This window comes from Phocoena phocoena, chromosome 3 (assembly GCF_963924675.1).
Source record: "Phocoena phocoena chromosome 3, mPhoPho1.1, whole genome shotgun sequence".
NCBI lineage: Eukaryota > Metazoa > Chordata > Mammalia > Artiodactyla > Phocoenidae > Phocoena > Phocoena phocoena.
Window position 1 is genome coordinate 90,272,696 of NC_089221.1, and position 21,682 is coordinate 90,294,377.

At 34.7% G+C, this 21,682-nt stretch overlaps 1 protein-coding gene across 1 annotated transcript in view; it reads left to right on the forward strand.

Annotated features, from left to right (window-relative positions):
- Positions 1–21,682, forward strand: part of MAN2A1 (mannosidase alpha class 2A member 1) — a 159,968-nt gene that overhangs the window by 83,684 nt on the left and 54,602 nt on the right. The window contains exons 10-12 of the mRNA XM_065873309.1: positions 1,697–1,879; positions 6,414–6,528; positions 7,276–7,343. Of these exons, the coding sequence (XP_065729381.1) occupies positions 1,697–1,879; positions 6,414–6,528; positions 7,276–7,343 (366 nt within the window). The remainder of the gene's footprint in view (positions 1–1,696; positions 1,880–6,413; positions 6,529–7,275; positions 7,344–21,682) is intronic.

Genomic DNA, 21,682 nt, shown 5'->3' on the forward strand with positions numbered 1-21,682 from the left:
GAATATATTTTGGACAGACTTTTTATAAAAATCAATAATTTCTTTAAGAATTGTACTTTTTTATAGTAGTGTGTGTTTTTATTATTTTTACTGTTGTTGTGCTACTGTTCCCACAAACTAACAGTAACTGTTATTTAAAAAGCCTAACCTTTGACTATTTGGGGAGATATTCACAAACGTGCCAGATGAATATACATTATTTGTAACAAAATAGATTTATATATTACAGAGATTTCTGCATTCTTACCCAATAGAATCTTAGTTATCTTTATGTTAGTTATCTTTACAGTTAGTTATCTTTATGTTATTCATAATTTTGGGGTCAAGTATTTTTTAGTGGCAAAGAGTTATGAATATTGGTTCAATCTTAATTTATTGAACTTGTTGAAGGTGTTACTTAAATATATTACTACTGGTAATATATTTTGATAATTCTGCTGCTTTAAACTAAAACAATAAACCTATAGTAAGTTGAATTTCAAAATATAATTAATTTATTTGAAAATAAGTTAATTGTGTGATAATGATATTTCATCCTCAGCTCATTTGTAAAAAACGTGTATAAAATAGAAATGTACAAAGAAGAAAATATTCTTGAAATCCACTTTTTTACATTTTGGAGTATTTATATGTATATATATTCTTTCCATAACCAGGAATACTTGCTCTGGATATATATGCATACATATACATACAATTTCCTTAATTCCTATATAGTGATTCTCATGCCATGAATTTCAGAAGGCTTATAATTTTGTAAAGTGGAGAATATTTAGTTTCTTTAAATTATTTCAACAATTCAAACAAATTCTTTTTTTTTTAAGCAGTTTGAATCTCTCCTTGTTTTTTGATACCTTGATACATTTTCATGCTTCCTTGATTTTCCTCTCCATCATCTTAACATGTTTGTGGTAAAGAATCTTTTTATATTTTTCACTCCATCAAGGCATGTCTCTTTTTAAAGAACTTTTAAGAAACCCATCTTGAACCATGTCCTCAGATGAAAAACATTAAAGATGAAAATTATAAACCCCCATATTATTGCTCAAAACTGTCCTTAAGCTAAAGTATTTTTATTCTTTACTTTAAAATACTAAGAAAAGATGGCATAAGATTTATCATCTTTCAGTTTCTAATGTTAAATTCTCTATAGTTGTTGTATGTTATCATTCAGCCCTTGGACTAACTCTTGTCTCTGAGCTGTCTGGCGATCATTTTCTTCTTCTCCTTTACTGTTAGTCTAACACTCATGTGGCCATGCATTTCCCCACCACCTCTCCTCTTAATGTACCTATGTGAGAGTAAATGGCTTTCTGGTGATGAAGTTCATGGTATATGTATAAGCTGCTAAGAAGAAAGGATGGAAACATTTATCCAGTTCTTACTGCTTTGAGATATTTTTTCCCTATGTTATATGTAAATGGACATATCTTTCTGTCAACAGGTACTGGCTTCTCTTCCTTATATCACTGAGACATGGTGTTCTTTGATGATTGAGAATTTAGATGTATCAGGTGGATACCTTTGTGGTTTTATAGAAATGTTTATTATCAATATCTGTCTTATAAACTGATTGTACTGAAATCATGGATTTTAAAAAAAACACATTTGAAAATGTATCAGTGCCACCTATTTTAGGTAGTAAACTAAAATGTTTGTTTTGAAATAAAAATTAATGACTGTTTTATGCAATTAGGGCTGCTGAAATTCTTTACTATTTCGCCCTGAAACAAGCTCAGCAATACAAGATAAGTAAATTTCTTTCATCATCCCACTATATGATGCTGACAGAAGCAAGAAGGAATTTGGGACTATTTCAACATCATGATGCTATCACAGGAACTGCAAAAGATTGGGTGGTTGTGGATTATGGTACCAGGTAATATATTGAAAAGTGGACTTAAAACAAAATCTTTTAAAATTTCAGGTCATAAGCTTTTATTTTTGATGAAGTGTCTTTTTTAATTGTAATACTGAATTTTTATTGAAGTAAAAGCACACTAAATCAAACCAATTTCAGAGATACATGTGTCACACCAAGAAAACATTTTCAGTTATGCTGACAGCCCAAAATGCTTATGTTTTGATGAAGTTTTTGATAATTATATCCCTTATAAGGTTTGCTGTAGAAAACCCACCAGTTTTCAGAGTCACCAATTTTTCAAGAAATCTGTTGACAAAGTACTGGCTGTCTCAACTTTTTATTGTAGTGCATTTCTGTAAATGGATTAGTAAAACATTATTATAAAACCGATCCCACTTTTCCCCAAGTACAGTGTGGTAATTGAGGTTACTTCTTGACCAAGGATTTGGTATCAAGTAAATCATAGTTATAATCCAGGGAGATAAAGAGCTCCACTTCATTATATAGCCATTTAATTTCATCCTATTTCATATCCATTTGTTCTTGGATACCTCATTTTTTGATAGGGGCATTGACAAAAAAGTTTAAGCCTAGAAGAACAGCCAGGAAGTAGAAGAGCCTAGAAACCTTGTCATATATGGCCGACATAAGGAATTGGGATGAAAAGCGATGGCCTGAGTATTGATATCAAAGCCGTCTTTAGCTCTTGGATGGTCTGTCAAATGAACGACGGAGTAGAACTCAGTTATTTTCGTATTGCAGATCAGAAACAATGAGTACAGCCTTTGGCTCAGAATAGCAGAGGGCTTTGTAAACAGTGCTTCCCAATAAGCTTACCTTTTGTGGTAGTGAGATTTCCATCATCATACCAGAATTGAGGCTGCCATTCATTAGGATCAGTGCAGAGGAGATTCCCAAAACTCCTGGGGGAGGAGTTTTGCCTATTGTTTCACTGTAGCTTAGGTTAGTATTTCTTCCAGATTATGCTTTGATATTATTTTTAAATCATTAAAAATATGCTCTGATTATAGATTTAAAAAGTGAATCTTTTATAGGTATTCTCATATGTGTAAAGTGTACATAGCACATAAAATCATTATTAAAAAATTGATCCACAACTGATACTACTAATTGTAATGAGGGTTAATTAAATTTTTAGTTACAGTATTTCAACTGCCTTTCACTAAACTTGGGAAAAAAGTATTCTTGAGATTTCATTAGTTGACTTGAGTCTTTCAAAAATATATTCAAGGTAGTACCTTGAATATCTTCTCAGTTTTCTATGGCAGATGTATTTGGGATCCGTCTGTTGAGATTGATATGGGCTTAAAGTAGGAAAAGATCATTGTATGATAATGATGTTATTTCTTCCACAGAAAGCATTTTTGAAAGTAAGGTCAGATACTCCATTTTTCTTTTTCACCTGTTCCTGTCTTCTTGGTTTATTGAGAGTTTAAAAGTGAGGCTGCTGGGAATCAGACCAGAGCAGAGCTCCTAAGAGGAAATAGAGAAGTCATCCTCCTCCACTGCCTACTTGCTATCTCTCTGGCTGTGATCTTGAAAGAGATTTGGGTATAGGTCATTGGGTTTTTGCTACAGAACATTTTCTGTCTCATAACCTCTCCAGAGGCCTGTCATTAGTTCCTCCATATGTTTGGTGTTGCTTTTAGCTTATAAAAGCATCCCCATACAAAATTGCATCTCAGAGAAAAAAGACACAATAATTCTCAAGCTGTACTTGACATTTGTAAATTTGCTTTGTGAGTACTTCACACTTCATTGAAAAGTCATAAACAATTATGAAGTCATTAGCACAGACATCTTAAGTAGGAAATTTCAAAACACAAGTTAGAGAATTATAAATAAAGAGGCAACTAGTATTGGGTGGTCTCTTGTCCTTGGATTGTTGACTACTTTTTATTCAGATGTTGGCAGAAATGTCCCAGCGAACAAGTGTATGAGTTAGGGGCTGCTTTTGGCTGCTAGTAATAGCAGCTCGAAACAGAATTAATCCTATCCTGCTTATTTTTAGGCCATGTGAAAGAAGTCTGCAGGTCACTGGTTCAGGTGTGACAGCTTCACAATGCCATCAGGGCTCCAGGCCTTTTTAGCTCTCTCTTCTGCCGTTTAAGGGTGACTCTTAGTGTCATGCTGTCAACAGTAGATTGAATCTTTATGTAATTATAAACTGGAGAGCAAGCATACATCATGGCATATTTGGATGTTAATTCTAATCATGGCATAATAAATGAATTAGACTGGGCAGTGTCTATGTGGATGTTCAGCTTAAAAGTGGTCAATGGGGCTGTGTGAAGAAGGAATGGTAATGAGGTCAGTTACAGAAAGATTAAGAATTCTGTCAATTGCTAAGTTGTAATAAAGATAGGTAGGAGGAGAAAATGAACAGAGGGTAAGAACGAGACTCCTAACATGTAGATCAAACTGTTGAATAACAGACATGATAACGTCTCCTTTAGACTGTAGGAATGGTAGCAAACTAGAAAACTGTGATTCCAAAGTGATGTTTCCTGAACTGTTTCATAATAGGATAAGGGTGGGTTAGGAAATTAGAGGCTCTGAGAAATACCACGTTGATGAAATGTTGAAACATGTAAAATTTTGTTCTACCCAGTTTTCCCCAGACTTATTTACTATGTTTAGCTTTGTTTTGTTTTCAATAAAATAGCTTTATACGTACTGAGAAAGTGTTTGGGAAATGTGCCTGTCCTTAGCGGTCATCTCATAAGAAGACTGCGTGTGTGCCTTTAGGACACGAAAATTGATTCGTGACATTCACTCAGTTTAATTAGGACTACTTTAATACACTGTAACACTTATAAAGTTTTAGCTGATGGAGAACATGACTTATTCTTCATGTTCAGACGACCTCATAAAGATAGCCATGTAGATAATAAAAATAAACTTAGATTGAAGGAGTTGTTTTTCTAACTGAATTGTATTCATTCATGTATATGGTCTTTTAGTCTGGTGAGAACACTTACTGCTATGTAGTAAAACATTTGAATAGACTGAGAAATTTAGGTGGATGATGGTCTGAACTTAAATCCATAAGATTTTAATACTATGGTTACAGATTTACTATGTAAATGCATTTAATTCATAACTTATTGATCATGATCGCTTACATCTTTGAAGTTAATCTTAATGCTCTGGAAAAAAGAAGTTATTTCTATCTAATTCTTTTACAATTTTTTTGTTGTTGCATGCCAACAAAAATGTTTTTAACACATAGATCCAAAATTGCTTCCTGTGTTGGGGAAAATAATATAATCACTCTATAAACATAATAGATTTATTCTAATGGTTGATTGAAAACATGATTAGCAAAGTTTCTCTACAGATTTCTCCAATATGAGTTTACTTAGAGCTGCCTGCTCTCTAAAGCTTTAAAAAAGTAAGATTAAACTTGGAAAACAGGCAAGTTTTTTCCCCTATGTGTAGTGCTTCACCAATAGCTGGTACTGAGATTCTATTCCAGAACTGATCTTGAAACAGTTGATTCATAAGCATCCCTTTGGCTCCTCAGACATAATTATACAATTTGAATACAGTTAAGAATTTCAATGACAAAGAAATATAATAAGGACAAAGATAATTTCATTATCTGGATCTGTGAAATACTTTTTTTCTCTAGTTCTTTTGAACAAGAACATGAAACTAAATTCACAAAATATATATTTGAATTCTTCAGGAACTTAAATTCTTTGAAATGTGTATACTGATTGAATTTTTTTGTGAATGAGAGTTAATCTCATGTCTTCTTTTGTCATTATTTCAATGCTTGTTAAAGATTTTTCTAAAGTAAAGTATCAAATCATTGCTTTTTGGTAGAACGCCTTAGAGCTATTGGGGTGATCATGTTGGCTATTGTTATTATTTGGTATGATATTCATGTAGAATATAAGTAGTTTGAATAAGTTTATGTGTTTCGGGTGTGTCTAGAAAGTTTTCTTATTTTAAATGAATCCTTATCAGGGATACCTTCTGATTAACTTTTTTTTTATCCCTAAGTACTTCATTCAGGGTAAAAAAAAAAAAAAGAGCCAATTCATCATAGGTTTATTATAGGTTTCACTTTGAATACAGGATGAAGGTGATAGTGGTTTGGCCATAATTAAAGAAACTGAAAATATTATATACAGATTTTTTAAAATGTTTTTATTAAAGTATAGTTGACGTACAATGTTGTGTTAATTTCTGCTGTACAGCAGTGATTCAGTTATACACATATATATTTTCATATTCTTTTCCATTATGGTTTAATCACAAGATATTGTATCTAGATCCATGCACTATACAGTAGGACTTTGTTGTTTAGCCATTCTATGTATAATAGTTTGCATCTGACTAATCCCAAACTCCCAATCCAACCCTCCCCCACCCCCTTCCCCCTTGGCAACCACAAGTCTGTTCTCTAGGAAAATATTGTATAGAGATTTTGGGGGGGGGAATTTTATTTTATTTATTTTTTATACAGCATAGAGATTTTTAAATTACTTCTCAGACTAGTAAAATTTTTGGTTCACAGACTCTTTCATTCATTGATGAATTTAAAGAAGATAATTGGACATTCTGCACTGCTGCTTATTTTGAAGGACAAACGCTCGTATGACTCTTACTCTTTTGATACCTTGCTAGAAATGGTTAGTTGATATCTTCTATTTTCATAATAAAAATGTGTGATTCTTTTGTTCTTGGGTTGGAAAAGGGAGTGAGAAGCTTAATAAAAAGAGACATTGAAATACAATTATTTCTTTTTACATTATTTGAAAGAATTTTTATCACTTTATATAAATTACCTGTGTGTTCTTTCCCATAAGTGTGACTCTATTTGATTTATGGTGTGTATTTTATTCTCACTAAATCTAAGCATGAAAAATAAAATAATGAGCTTATTTCAAGGTATGTAAAGCATACAGGCTTTTAGAACACTTAAGTGATATTGTAAGGTAACTGGACATTATAATTGTTATTTTCCTTAGCTTTAATTAGAAGCTCCTTGATCATATGTTTTCATATTAAAGTAAAAATGCAATAAACAGACTTACATTTTTTAAAGATATGAAACATATGACACAAAAGTAACATAGTAAAATTTTTTGCAGAATTGTCTCTAGAATTCTGATTTATTTGATTCATAGTTAGAACTGCTCATTATGGACTCTAGTCCCCATAACATATGCTGTACTTGAAATCTAAATACACAATACATGTGCACAGACACAAGATTTATTTGTTTTGAACTATGATGGACTTCATGTAGCTGGAAAGAGGTTGTTTTTTTTTTTTTTCCTACTGTGCCCTTTTCATGTTTTTTTAAGGTACTATTACATAGCTAACTTTGAAACAAGTTTTAAAAGTAAAATAAAAATTTCTGTTCATTTTTATAGGATTTGAAACAAAGAACACAAAGTTCTCTGCCACAAAAAAATGTAATAAGTCTGAGTGCGGAGCCAAGGTAAATAGCATAATTTCTCATAAAATTTGACCACTTCTATGACTTAACTTTTTGGGGTTTTCATGATTTTGTTCTGGACCCAGCATATATCATAGGGCAGTATTTCATTTAATCAGCTTACAAATTTAAAACAATTGTTTTGAAGAAATGGATTTTCTCCCATGACTGTGTTGTATTCAATGCTAATAGCTAACACGGCGTTTAGTATCTTGATAGCTGAATAAACTATTATAACAATATTTCTTACAGAATACTTGATGTTGGATGGTAAATATGTAGCTTTATTCTAAAAATTACCTTATATTTACAATATTGATTATTTTTAGAGTGTGTTCTTTCTTGATTACCTTTTTATTTACTTACCTTGTTTTCATTAATCTCTGATCCTGTATTTTTAAATGAAAGAAGAGATGTAATTACTATTAGAAGATAAGGGTTCCTACTGTAAATTATTTACTAGATAACTGTCATTGTGCTTGTAAAACTGCCCCATTTTCACATTGTTGATTTATGTTTAAGTAAATGGGAAAGGTGTTCAGTCAACCTAAAAATGGGGCATTTAATTAATGGCTGCCTCTGATTTACAAAGAAACCTTTTATGTTTTTATTGACAATTATTTAACCAAGTTATCCATTTTTAATGAGCAGATATCAATCAGTCAGTACCCAGTGTACGCAGATACACAGTGTAGTTTTGTAATATAACTTTTTACTACCTAAATTGAGAAATTGAGTATCACCTGTTATAAATTGTAGAATAAAAGAGTAATTGTAAAGTGTAATTCATGATTTTACACTTTATTAAAATTATTTTAAAATAAATGGAATCAAAGTTATTACAGAAATTTTATAATTGTTAATAAAGTTGAGATTTCAGTTAAACATAGACTAGAGCCTTAGCTGACTAAACTTCTTCAGTAAATAGAAACTTAAAGCATATATAGGTCAACCTTAGAACATGAAGGTAAGTATATTTTAGCAATACTAAAGTATCACTAAAGTAATACTAAAGAAACCCTACATCTCATTTGTCTGGAAAAAAGAAGGGATTAATTTGAAAAGAAAGTTTAAGTCTTAAGTTTAGTCTTGCTGAAGACTTAAAGCTTTCATATTGCCAGGCCATAGTTAGGATGAAAGGATAATGATATTGAAAGAAAAATCAGTTGTAAAATTACAAAACATTTCCTTTGTCTTAAAATAAGTAATGTTTTGATGAATTTTGGGTTGTATGGGCATTCTTTATATATTGTGTCCCTAATAAACTGTGGTGTCAGTAAATCTATTTGGCTTTTGGCATATCCTCTTATCTATTACCTTTTTTATCTTTTTCTATTTTGGTGGGGGAAGATCTTCTTTTTTGCTGACTCTAAGAATAACTTATGCTTGCTATAAGTAATTCATGCTCCATCCCCAGCCCATTAGTCTTCCTGTGGGTACATGTTAAGGTGGGTGGGCTGCAGTGGGGATGGGGCCATAATGAGTCAGAGGACTCATGCTCTGTGCTCTGTCCTTGCCTTAGCCAGACGTAAGTGATAATTCAGCCTTACTTATGCCAGAGGAAGAAAGTTAGGAGATAGAGGTCTATTAATTAAGGACAGAAAGTTAGGAGATAGAGATCTATTAATTAATATATTTTTGAGCTTTTAATATTGAAAAGTTTTAATTAAAGGTAAACATAAGTAGGCTTTTTGAATCTATTAGGAAAACAGTCACTTTTTGATATTTCCATTTAAACAGGTTGTATTTAAATAGTGTTCTTCATTTTAATATTATATCTTCAGAGTTCTTTTCTACCGAATGTCAATGCTCCTGTTTCCATAGTTAGGTGAATTGGGAATACTTAGGATTGTCTGATTCCTATTTTTATCTTTATTGTCCATTTTGAACTTTAGAACCTCATGAATAAAACCACTTATATTTTTGGTTTTAGAATCTATTTTTTACTTGTTAGCCACAAATTTTCTGAGTTATTGATCTTTCAGTAAAATCAGTGAAGAATGGAGGACTGAGGATGGCCTTTAAAATGGAAGCCTTTGGTAGTTTTATTTTGCAGGTACCGAAAGTTAAATAATTGTCTGTACTTCTCAGTCTTTAAATTGGCAGTTTCAAAAGAGTGGCCATGGGCTTCCCTGTTGGTGCAGTGGTTGAGAGTCCGCCTGCCGATGCAGGGGACACGGGTTTGTGCCCCGGTCTGGGAGGATCCCACGTGCCGTGGAATGGCTGGGCCCGTGAGCCATGGCCGCTGAGCCTGCGCGTCCGGAGCCTCTGCTCCGCAACGGGAGAGGCTACAGCAGTGAGAGGCCCGTGTACCATAAAACAACAAAAGAACAAAAAAAAAAGAGTGGCCATAACTCAGTCTTCTATTCTTCGTGAGTCTTCTGTGATGCTCTAAGGCTTAGCTTTATTTTGCTTATAAGAATAATACTTATTTGAACAACATATTATTAATCTAAATAAAACATGCATTCTCAATAGGGAGATGTCTTCCCTAGGAGGCTAAGAATTGGTTCTTGGTGGGGGGGGGGGCGGTGAAAAAAACTTATTTTTTTTAATATGCAAAGCACAGATACAGATAATAGTACGTAACAGATAAACATTTTATGTGTAGTATTAAAATTGTGTAGAGGGATGATTAGGAAAAAATGTCTAAAAAGAATCTTTAAGGAGGTTGTAATAAAAAGTTGAGAAACACTGGTCTAAATCCATACAGTTTAAATAATACATGTAAATGAATTTGATCATGCTGTTGGCAACATTACAGTTATAACCTAACATGATTTAGTTTGTGAGTATTTAAAAAGTAGTCCATGATCTGCTGAAAGTGACATAGTACATGTCAGTGTGCCTAATTTAGTTCACAAGGTTATGTGAGCTGTATAGTGAATACATTCTTAGCCTTTGTATAGAAAGCAGATGTGATTAAAAGTTAAAAGTTAGGGCACCCTGGACAAGTCATAAATTGTCTAGCCTTAAATAATCCTTAAATGTACAAAGATGTTTCTGTTTCTCTACATTCACAATTGACTAAGGAAAGCAACTGTAAGGACACTTAATACAAAGACTTACAGGATTAGGAACTTGGAGAACACTGAGGATGCAAGGTAAAATCTGAGACAGGCAAAGAGATTTCAGTCTTCTTTCAGTATTCCATCTGTTCAGGCAGGACAGGATTAAATGTTGCCACAGCACAGGTCTGTATGTCACATGGTTTGACAAGGTATAAAGGAACTTTTTTTTAATGGTAGATAATTTGAAATGCCACCCAGTATGTAATCAAAGTTACATCGAGATTGCGTCTGTAAATTTGAAAGTTTAACTTTTCAAGTAATAGATATGTTTTTAGTTTGAGAGTAATTTATTCAAACCACTATTACAAATTTACCTTTAAATGCTTTTAATTTTTAGCAAGGTATTTATTAGTAAGGAATCGTACATCTGTTTCTTTTGGCTAGAAAAAGAAGGGATTAATTTGAAAAAAAAAACATTAACCATGTGGAGACACAAATGAAGTCAATGTTTTCTAGGCTTAGCCAGATTTAAAAAGGACAGAACTCCAAAAAGGCACTCATTAACCCATTCACTTGGGGTATTGCCATTCGTTTGTTGGATGACCTCCCTGCCCCTCTAATTTAATTTCCTGTTTTTCTCCATATACGCTTTTCTTTTGGATTCTAATCTTGATTGAGAGCATCATTTTCTTTTAGCTGTCTAGGTTCTAGTGTAACCCCAGAAAACACTTTGACTTCTGTCTTTTCTCATTCCTTAAGTATCATCAATTGTAGAGTCTTTTGGATTTTAGCTTTACTCATCGCTGACATCCATCCTCTTCTCTCTTTCTGTTACTTTGGTTTTAAGCCATCCTTTATGTTTTGCTTGAACTACTGCAGTGGCTTCTTGCCCCAAGGCCTTTCTCTGTGCCTAAATTATTAACTATAATTTATGTAGTTATCTGAGGAATCGACCCAAAGCAGAACTCTGAAAAAGTTACCTGGCTAGAAACAGCAAGGCTTCTTAGGACCTAGACTCGAAAGTCCTAGAAGGTCATTTTCACTACATTCTACTAGTCAAGCAAGTCACTAAGGCCATTCAGGATATAAGAGAGGGGAATTATTCTCCATTACTTGATGTGAGGAGCATGTGCAGGAAGCAAAGGGAATGATGGCGGTCATCTCTGGGGACTATCTACCACAGTTCGCCACTGACCACCACAATTCACATACCTCCCATGTGCAAAATAAAATAAACTCACCCTCCTCCCAAGTTGCCCAAGATCTCATCCCATTATGATAGTGGCCCCAATTTTTCATCTAAATCAGGTCCAACACAGCTCAGCCATATGGCAGGGAATTGTGATTGGCTTATTTCTGCCAGTATAATTATTTGAAGTTAATCCCACTAGACTGTAAACTCCTCTAGGGTACGAATTATTTCTGTCATTTATGTCCACCACTATGCCTATGGTATGATATTGAACATAGTAAGAATTTAATAAAGATTTGTTGTAATATATTTTATTATTGCTTGAAGAGGATATTAAACTTCAGACACCAGATATGCATAGAATATGGTTCACATTCTATGTGAACCATATTCTATGTGAAAATGTAGTATCCTGGTGTATATTCCCCCCAATTGATTCTTTCATCTAATATTTGTAGGTTGAGTGGCAGAAGACTTCCAATCCACTAAATACTAATACAAGTAAAAATCAGCAGTAATTCATTATAGCTTTGAATTTGATCAGCATTTAGACAACTGCTCATTTGAGATTTCAGAGTTTCATACTATGAGACTTGAAAAATTTAGGGTTGCATCTCAGCATCATTGCATTCTTGTAGAATGAACTTTGTTGGGGTTGCATTCTTGGGGGCTCTTCAGAATGAGTGGATTCAAAAGATACTCCCAAATACCTGAATGAGTTGCCTTGTCAGATCATAAGACTTTTTTTATTGTTGTTGACATAAGAGTATTTGCCTGATTCTGCGTTTTGTATTTTTAATATTGTTCCCAGAAACAGTTCTTCTGGTAGTAATTATGTACTAGTGCGATGGGATTCAAGGCTTTAGAGCATTTTCTGATTGGTCACTATGTCATCAACCTATTTTTATACCAAGTCAGAATGTAAGTAAGAAAGTATCTAACATCTCTACCAGTTATTTAAACATAAGTTTTAAGTGAAGAAACCAAGTTCACAACCTTATTTTTATTGTTTGGAATATTCACTGTTTTTCTTTGGGGGAGATGGAAAAGCATTAGCAGTGATAATTAGTGTAAGGACTGTGCTTGTTTTTCATGGATTGTAATGTTCAAGCTCAAGTCTTATCATGTACTAGAAAGCTAGTATAGAAGTGTCTTCACATTAGTTAGCAGAAAGATAAATGGACACAATCAAGAAGATTGAGGTTTTTTTTTTTTCTTGAAAATGGTGGGTTGCATTTTAAAATTATACCAAGGGAATTCAAGGTGATAATAGAATACATGATTTGACTAGGATTTGACACTGTACTCTCCAGAGGTTCTGTTATTCTGAGAGCAGCCCAAATGTCCTTTCCTGAGAAAACTAGTTTAGAACTTCTCTTTTAATGGGGGAATTATTAACTGACAGTACCGGAGACTCAAAAAAGCTGAGCTATTCTAGTCTAGGTCTATCTGGGTATTAATTGCATAGTCCATTTATGAGTTGAGTCATTACTGGACTTGAAGGATGAGTTCCTAAACTCTTCTCTGAGATACTTTTCTGTTTAAATCTTAATTGCTTGTGAAGGATATTTGTGTATTTTTATCTACATTCCACCTGAGTTGTGTTTTGTTAATTATGACTGTTTTTAAGATGTATATTGACCAGTTCTCTGATTATCCAGAAGCACGTTTCAGCCTGTTTGTAATCTGGAATATTTTTAGAGGGCATGTTTTACCCAGAAGACTGAGTGGAATATAGTATATTATTTAAACAACCAGAAGTTTCTTAGGGAACTGGAGATACCTTCCCCATGGTACATTAGTTAATTTTATGTTAAAACTTCTTTGCCCAGTGGTTGGAACTAGTTTTGGAACGAACAGTCATGTCTGGCAAGGAAAATAAATAACCTTGCCTGGAGTTTGCCATTTTAAGTCAGTCATTCACTGGTTTGCTTTCTCCCTGATTTTTCAGGGAAATAGATCTTTGGGGAGCGAGTAGGAGGAAAGACTCCACCTTTCCCACACTATTCTCCCCACCCTTATTATTTCTATTTATTTTATTATATCAGGAATGATGAGTATTAATTCCTGAAATACTCTTTCAACCTCACATTGACTTAGATGAAATAACACCTATTACATGTTTCTTTTTTTAAAATGTTGACACTTCCATTTTATATGATGGCTGACTAGGAACCCTGAGACTGACTCTCTCAATTTTTTATTAAAAGTCATGAAAACATGAAGATGACAGTCAGAGGAGCACCAAAACCTTGGTTTGACAGTCACCCTATTGCCACAATCTAAGATAACCTCAAACTGCAACGCTGATCGAACTGGACTGAGAAATGCAGTTAGTCACTGACCAATGATAAACGGTTAGAAATAAAGACACCATGCAGGTTTCTAAAAGCAGGTGTGGAGATTGATTCCTTTGCCTTTCCATAATGTCTGCCCCCAAGGCTTTGAAATTCTGGTACTTTACCAACAAGAAAAATGGACAAATGTTTTTCTACAAGGAAGGTGCTACTTTTTATAGCTAGATAGGTAGCTGTTCTTTACTTTTCATCCTCTTTGCCTAAGATCTCTATTAAAAAACCTCTACTTAATTGACCAGCTGGATCAACCGATACTCTACATTTCTTTTCTGTGCCCATGGCACCCTGACCTTGTTGCTAATAGACTACTAGCTAGCAGGCTGGCACACTTCTTTCTCTCCAGTATTTCAGTTGAGTTGTGTGATTACCACCAATCAATTACTTATTCCCAAATCAGTTTTTCTTGTTATTTTTCTCTGATAATTTGATTTTTATTAAACTGATGAATTAAGCAAAAAGATTTTGTTTTAATATAAAGTTGAGTGCTTTGAATCACTGATAAATACTGACGAGATGACTACAAAAGATTTGGGAAGAAATTGTAAAGATGTAGAAGCAATCTGCACTCAGATTGCTTTATACTTTTAAGTGTTTAAGTTCTTGTTCTACTTTAGAAAAACTAAGCTAGAAACCACAGATAATTTATCATATGTATGGTTATGCAGAAAATATGACAGAGAATGCCAATTAGTGGTCCCATAATCAAAGCAGAAGCTTTGCTCTTACATCAGTAGACTGGGACATAATATACATTTGTATGTTTTATGGTAAAGTATATATATATATATATATATATATATATATATATACACACACACACACACATACACACACACACATACATACATGCATCTTAAAGATGTCCTACTTTAATTTTTACTTTCAAGTCAGCTTTAACTCTTTCAGTTAATGGATCTATTGCCAACCTTAATCACGTTGATGGCTTTCACTGTGTCTCTATTTTACAACCAATTTGGAGACTGAATCTGCCAGAAATAAAATAGGCAGGAGCAAATGGGGAACTGATGACAGAGCATTGATCTAGGGCAGTATCCACTCAAGGAAATTGCTGCTGGTGGTGGCATGGGCCAGAAGAGTACCTGATATTGTTTGTTGAAGAAAGAAGTGCTCCATTTGTTCAGAACAGCAGAGCTGGTGTAGAGGACCGAATGCTACAAACAGTAGCCCCCTTGGATAGTAGCCTTTTGGGAACTTGCAGTCAGGCTGCATCTATGCATGTGAACCTATTTTTCACTCATTCTTTTCTCCATTACTGCATCTTCTTTACATCCTTCAGACATTATTAACAAACTGATTATTTCCTTTATTTCTGCTTGTGCATCTCCCTTGCTAAAGTATTAGCTCTTGTTCTTTCAAATCCTGTGGCAAATACCTGGTACATTGTAGGTGCTCAACAAATATTTGTCAAATAACTAATTCTAAATAAGAGATGAACTTCAAGCAATACCACAATAAAGACCAAGAGGTACCTTTCTCATACACAGGGGCTGGATGGATGTCTATTTCTTTTTTTTTTTTTAACATCTTTATTGGAGTATAATTGCTTTACAATGGTGTGTTAGTTTCTGCTTTATAACAAAGTGAATCAGCTATACATATACATATATCCCCATATCTCCTCCCTCTTGTGTTGGATATCTATTTCTGTGAGGATAAGTAAATGGAAAGTTATCATAGGAAACACGTGAAAAAGCTCTGCAAAATGATGAAAATTAGGGTAACATGAAGACTGAGAAGAACAACTTATCTCTTAATTTATTACAGAGACCAGAAAATATATTTTTTTAAAAACTCTTTTGAATTCTCAAAAAGTTAAAGAGTCACAATGTGGAATTTGTCTTCTTTAGTGTTTTCAGGGTATGGTATCTTAAACCATTCTTTTCATCAATTTTACATAAACTTGAAAAGTGCAACTTCTTCCCAGGCCCTTATAATTAGTCTGCCGTGATTTTTGTTCCTAGGTACAAAATTATTTTAGGTTTATTGGATTTAGATTTCATTTGTAGAAGTGGTTGAACAGACTGCATTTTTTTTTTTTTTTTTTTGCGGTACGCGGACCTCTCACTGTTGTGGCCTCTCCCGTTGCGGAGCACAGGCTCCGGACACGCAGGCTCAGCAGCCATGGCTCACGGGCCCAGCCGCTCCGCGGCATGTGGGATCTTCCTGGACCGGGGCACGAACCCGCGTCCCCTGCATCGGCAGGAGGACTCTCAACCACTGCGCCACCAGGGAAGCCCCAGACTGCATTTTAAATGATTGTTTTAATGTTTATTTGTTTAAAAACAATGGCAAAGTAGTTACATGTTCAGTGAACACCTGCTAAATTTCCTGGTTAGTCTATGTTTTAATTGCCTTTTTATTGTTTATACTTTAAATCAAACTTTCTTAACTAGCTGTGTGGTTCTAATTTATTGTTGTCAGATTATTATACAGTGAATTAAGTTTACACAGGGTGTTTAAGTTGTGTGGTTTGTCTAATGAAATTAAAGTGACTTTTGCACATTCCTTACAACATCTTACAATTACTCCATCAAGGACCACAATCAAGAAAGTGCAGAAGATGGGGAACAGTAATATGTGCCTCTATATGTAGGATTATGATGTTATTTTGATACCTTACAATATGAAGGCAGAGTTAGCATGGGGACTACCACCTACGATCTAGGAAGGACTATAATAATTTCCAATTGAGGTATTTGGAAATAAGTAACTTTGTAGAATCTAAGGAAAGTGCAAAGTTTGAGTGATTCTGTTCTGTGTTATTGCTTGTAGCACCCAAGTTTTTTCCCCCATTAGTTGGAGTTATGTCATGCACTGTGAAAGTGTTAAAGTAAATTAAATATCTGGCGTATGAATGATTTCTTGAGTGATTTGTATTGGGTTGGGGAGAATTGACGAGTATGTGAGAGCGATTCCTTATTTTTTCTAGTTTTGTGCACACTTAGTTCTCTGTCCTCTCTCTTCTCTTCCTCTCAGTGTCCATCATGTCTTCTGAAATTGCTAACACAAAACTCATTAACTCAGGGCAGTTCAGAGCACAGACTGAAGTGATGCGGCATATGAAGTCTTCCATTCTTCTGAACCAGATTTTTTTTCCTTCTGAATGCAGATTAATAAACCGTGCACTACAAGAGGAACAAGGAAAAGGATTTTAGTGAAGGTATCCTGATCCTGAAAAAGTCAGGGAGGGCTTCAAGCCCATCTTGGACTTCAGAACACTTCACAACTTTGTGGTAAAAGAAACATTTTAAATAGAGCCTTTGGACTTATTTATTTCATCCTTATTTGGAGAGTAGCTTTATTTTTTTTAGGCAAGAAAATTAACTGTGAAATTGGGGTACTTTTCAAACTAAAACATACTTGGGTTTTAGATTTTGATATTTTGTAGGTACTTAATGTATACTCAAAGTACTATAGGTGTTTGGATGGCTTGTGTGTTTTTCTTCGAAACGTGTTCTTTATCTCTTGTGACATGGTGTTTGCCTTCACTGTGAATGATGTTTTTTCTAGTGTTTTGTATCTTCTTCAGTCGGTTCACTGGATTGTAGGGTATCTTTCCCAGAACTGATATTGTGTAAAAGTGTTTTGAAAAGAGAGAGTGGTTTGTGTTTTTTTCATATTTTTACCTCTTACATGATGGCTCACTAGCATAAAGAGATGTTGTACCAGTAAAAAGTTGTTTTCTCTTCACCTGAAAGCCTCATACAAGATAAGTTTTCAGTTGTCAAAGTGAATACAAACGTATTTGCCATTTTTGTCTTTCACAACAAAATAACCTTATTTTACTGTATTAACTTTTAAGATCTTTTTATGTGTAAAAATCAGCCTGTTTATGTACTATGTATTCCTCCAAAGTTATGGCATTACAGTCATTGGAGAAATGAAATTTTCTTCTAGTAGATGAAAATTACATTTTGATTGAACATCATTCCTTATGCAGTCACCCATAAATATAATGTCTTTTGCTGTCTTTTCAGAAAATGGTTACAGATGTGATTTCTGAATTGACAAGAAAATAGAACATCGTAATGTTTTAGGTAAAACAGATGGTGTTTTTGTTTTAGGCAAAACTCTCTCAGAGTGAAAGCATCTTAATTGGTGACAAGACTCTTGGGGTCAGCCAAATTATGTACAGTTTTTGTGTCTGTTTCTTTTTATTGCTTTAGTATCAAAAATTTTAGAATAGTTGGAAAAGAATATTCATCCTTTTCATTGAGTTGCTATTTTCTCTTATGCACTGGGAATAATTGCAAGGTTTTTCAACCTTATTTTGTTTAAAAAAGTTATAAAATTACATGTTAATTCTAATTTGGTTGTGGTTTTATTTATGCTTTTAGAAATGCTTTTCTCAATGTAGGAAAGCCTGAAATATAGTTCTACTTTTGAGGGTTAAGATTTTAATTTATAGTATTGAGTTGCATTTGCAGCTATAAATTCGAACATTTATGATACTCTTTTGCTTCTATACCATTGAGCTTTGGGCAGATCTTACTGTCAGATACCTGGAAAGAGCACAGTGTTGTGAAGGGAGCCTTGGACTGAGAGTCAGAGGGCTCATTCTGGTCCCACCTCTGTCACTAACCAGCCTTCTTTTTTTGAAACGTTAGTTGCATTTGCAATATGTCTTGGGAGAGAGGGGCTAAAGTAGATAATCCCCAGGGTTACATCCAACTGACATTTAGTTTTTTTGTCTGTTACAACACAAATCATTTATAAAGCATTCGTTTGGATGAACACTGGGAAAGGAAGTTTGGGGGTAGAAAACTCAACTCTGGAAAATAACCAAGTTTGTTCAGTAACTGGGACATAGGATAAGGAAACTATTTTCCAAAATATCACCAGTATTGCAAAATGAAGACCTGTAATTTAACAATTCCTCTCCCACTGCCTCTTACATAAAGTAAGAACGACTGAAAGAACAGCTTGTGTTGTTATTAGAGCAGCTTTGATAAGTAGCTCAGTTTCATCACCTCAGAGAAAACCCCTTACCCCAGTCCTGCCATTACAGCTGGTTGGGGGCTTTCAGAGTGAGGGCTCTTTGCTAGGGTGGAGGTGGAGCTCTCTGATGAAGCAGAGTTCAGAGAGACTTGGGGAAATGGAACTCTGGTGGGACTCTGTGCTTCTAGCATATACACCCCGAGTCCCTTACCCACTGGAGAAGAGCAGGGCCACCTACCCCATCTCCAAGATGCCTTAAAGCCTGACTGCTTGAATTTGAATCCTGGCTCTACCATTTAAATGGCTGTGAACCATGAGCTGGATACCAAGCCAGTCTACACATCTATAAAATGGGCATGATTTTAGAACTTGATAAGTTGTTTGTGAAGCTGAAAGGAGTTAATTCAAGTATAGCACATGCTGTATGCCAGGCACTGTTCTAAAGGCTCATTAGTGCTAGCTGTTTGGTATTACTGTTATTGTTGTTGTTGTTACTATTGACATCTGGAAAACTCTCTGCCACTTACCAAGTCAAATTTACTTTGAGTTAAAAGTAGCAAAAAATATCCCTTTAATAATATAAAATTTTATTTTTGATTTACTGCTTTGCCTATTAGTATTATAAACATAATTCTCTACACAAAGTAATGTCTTCTAACATAGAGCTTTCTAGAATATTTTCTTAATAATTGCATACTTTTCATCTAAACTAAGAACTCTTCTCAGTAATATTTAATGGAGTTCTTGGATTTTGTAAGGTATTTTCAGAAATCAAAACCTTAGTTGACAACAGCAGTTTTAGGTACTACTATCATCTTACTGTTTCATAAAGGGCATCTACACAGTAGATTCGATCACCCTGCAGTACACTTGTTTACTTTCCTTTTGAATCTTGCCCTTGGGTGAATGACTTTCATGGGATGATAGATTTATAATAGTTTTGTCCATGAATTTTAATTTATTTCTCCTAAATGTAGAAAAAAATGTTGAAATAAACTTTCATGTGTTAGGAAATTCAGATAACATTTATGTACTACTATATTCAAGTGCAATCCTAATTTTGATTGCTGAAATGAAATTGTGTTCTGTTCTTCAGTGTTGAATTTTTCTTCTTCTTAAATGAGGCCAAATAATATATGTTACAAAATCAATTAGAAGCTTCCATAAAATGTCATGTTTTATTTTTCCTCTTGCAAATATAAAGTCCCGTATCTGGTCATGGAAGATAAGTGAGATTGTTATTGTATAGTTTCTAGAGAGGTTTTTATGGGAAAACAGCTAAATGTTTGCCTATTTAAGAAGGCCTGTTTTATAGGAATAGAGACGTTTTTAAACTGGGAGGCCTTGGAACTTACATGAAAAATCTTGTGCGTATGTGCATTTCTTCAGTGAATGGTGTCTGTATAAGGCATTCAAAGATTAGAAGATAAGTAGAATTTTAAAAGGTTAAAAATAACCACCTTGGTCAGTGTAAGGGACTGTCAATCATTTGCTTTTTATGAAGTGCAGGTCTGGGGGTTTTCTCCTGTGCTTTTTCCTTATTGTTATCTGTGGGCACTTGCACAGGGACAATGTGAATTTGGGCACGTCAGACCTTGTAGCCAGCGGATGAGAAAGTATGAGGAAGTCCTCCATGAGAGAGCAGGTCAGAGGGCTAGACACACTTACTTCAGTCTTTGCTTGGGCCCAGTTCCAAGGACCCCAAGCTCTTCTCATTGCCCTTCGCCCACCCCCACCCCTGCCCCCTTTTCCAGCATTCAAGAGTTTCTTTTCTGTGTATGGTGGTCTTTGTGATGTGAAACCGAAAGTTGGCCCTCATTTTCAAGAGGAATAGTATAACCTGATGTATCAGTTTCCTAGTGCTGCTGTACCAAATAACCACAAACTTAGTCTTTCAAAAAAAACACAAATTTATTATCTACAGTTTTGGAGGTCAGAAGTCCAAAATCAATTTCACTGGGCTGACAAAGTATTGGCAGGGCTTGTTCCTCCTGGAGGCTCTGAGGGAAGAATCGGATCCTTTGCCTGTTTCATCGTCTAATGGTCACCTGCATTGCTTGGCCTGTGGCCCCTTCCACACACATTCCAGCCTCTTGCTTCTGTTGTCATGTGGCCACCTTCTCTATTAGACTTCTCAGTCTCTCTCTTATAAGGACCTTGTGATTATATTGGGCCAACTTGGATAATCCAGGAAATCTCCCTATCCCAAGACCCTTAATTTAATCACATCTGCAAAGTCTCTTTTGCTATGTAAGGTAACATATTCATAGGTTCTGGGGATTAGGATGTGGACATCCTGGGGTGGGGAGGGGGGCAGAATTATTCTGCCTACCATACCTGGAAACCAGTGTATTTCCAGTGGATAAGTGGGATAATTAATTTAAGAACATCAGGATAAATCTATATAGGTATCCCTCAGGTACCTCAAGTTCGAGAGGTCTGATACTGGATTTATCACCTTTATCTTGATATGTCTTCCACCCATCCTTAGGGGTTCAATCTTGGTTAGTGGCGCTACCATATCTATGCCACCCTAACTGCAAAACAGGAATTACAGACTTTTCCTTGTGGCTTATGCATCCTTCTCCAAGGAATCCAAAAATTCCTATTAGTAAGAATTCCTACCTGTTTCTCAGACTTGTTCCTCTTTTTTGCATTTCTACCCGCTCCTGTAACTTAGGTTTTCACCTTTTCTACCTTGGCTGTTGTAGCTATTTACTTGGTCTTCCTCCTTTGAGTCTTGACTCCTTAAATCCTTCCTCTACCTGGCAACTAGAAGTACCTATTAAAAATGAATCTGACCACGTTAAACCTTCAAGTCAC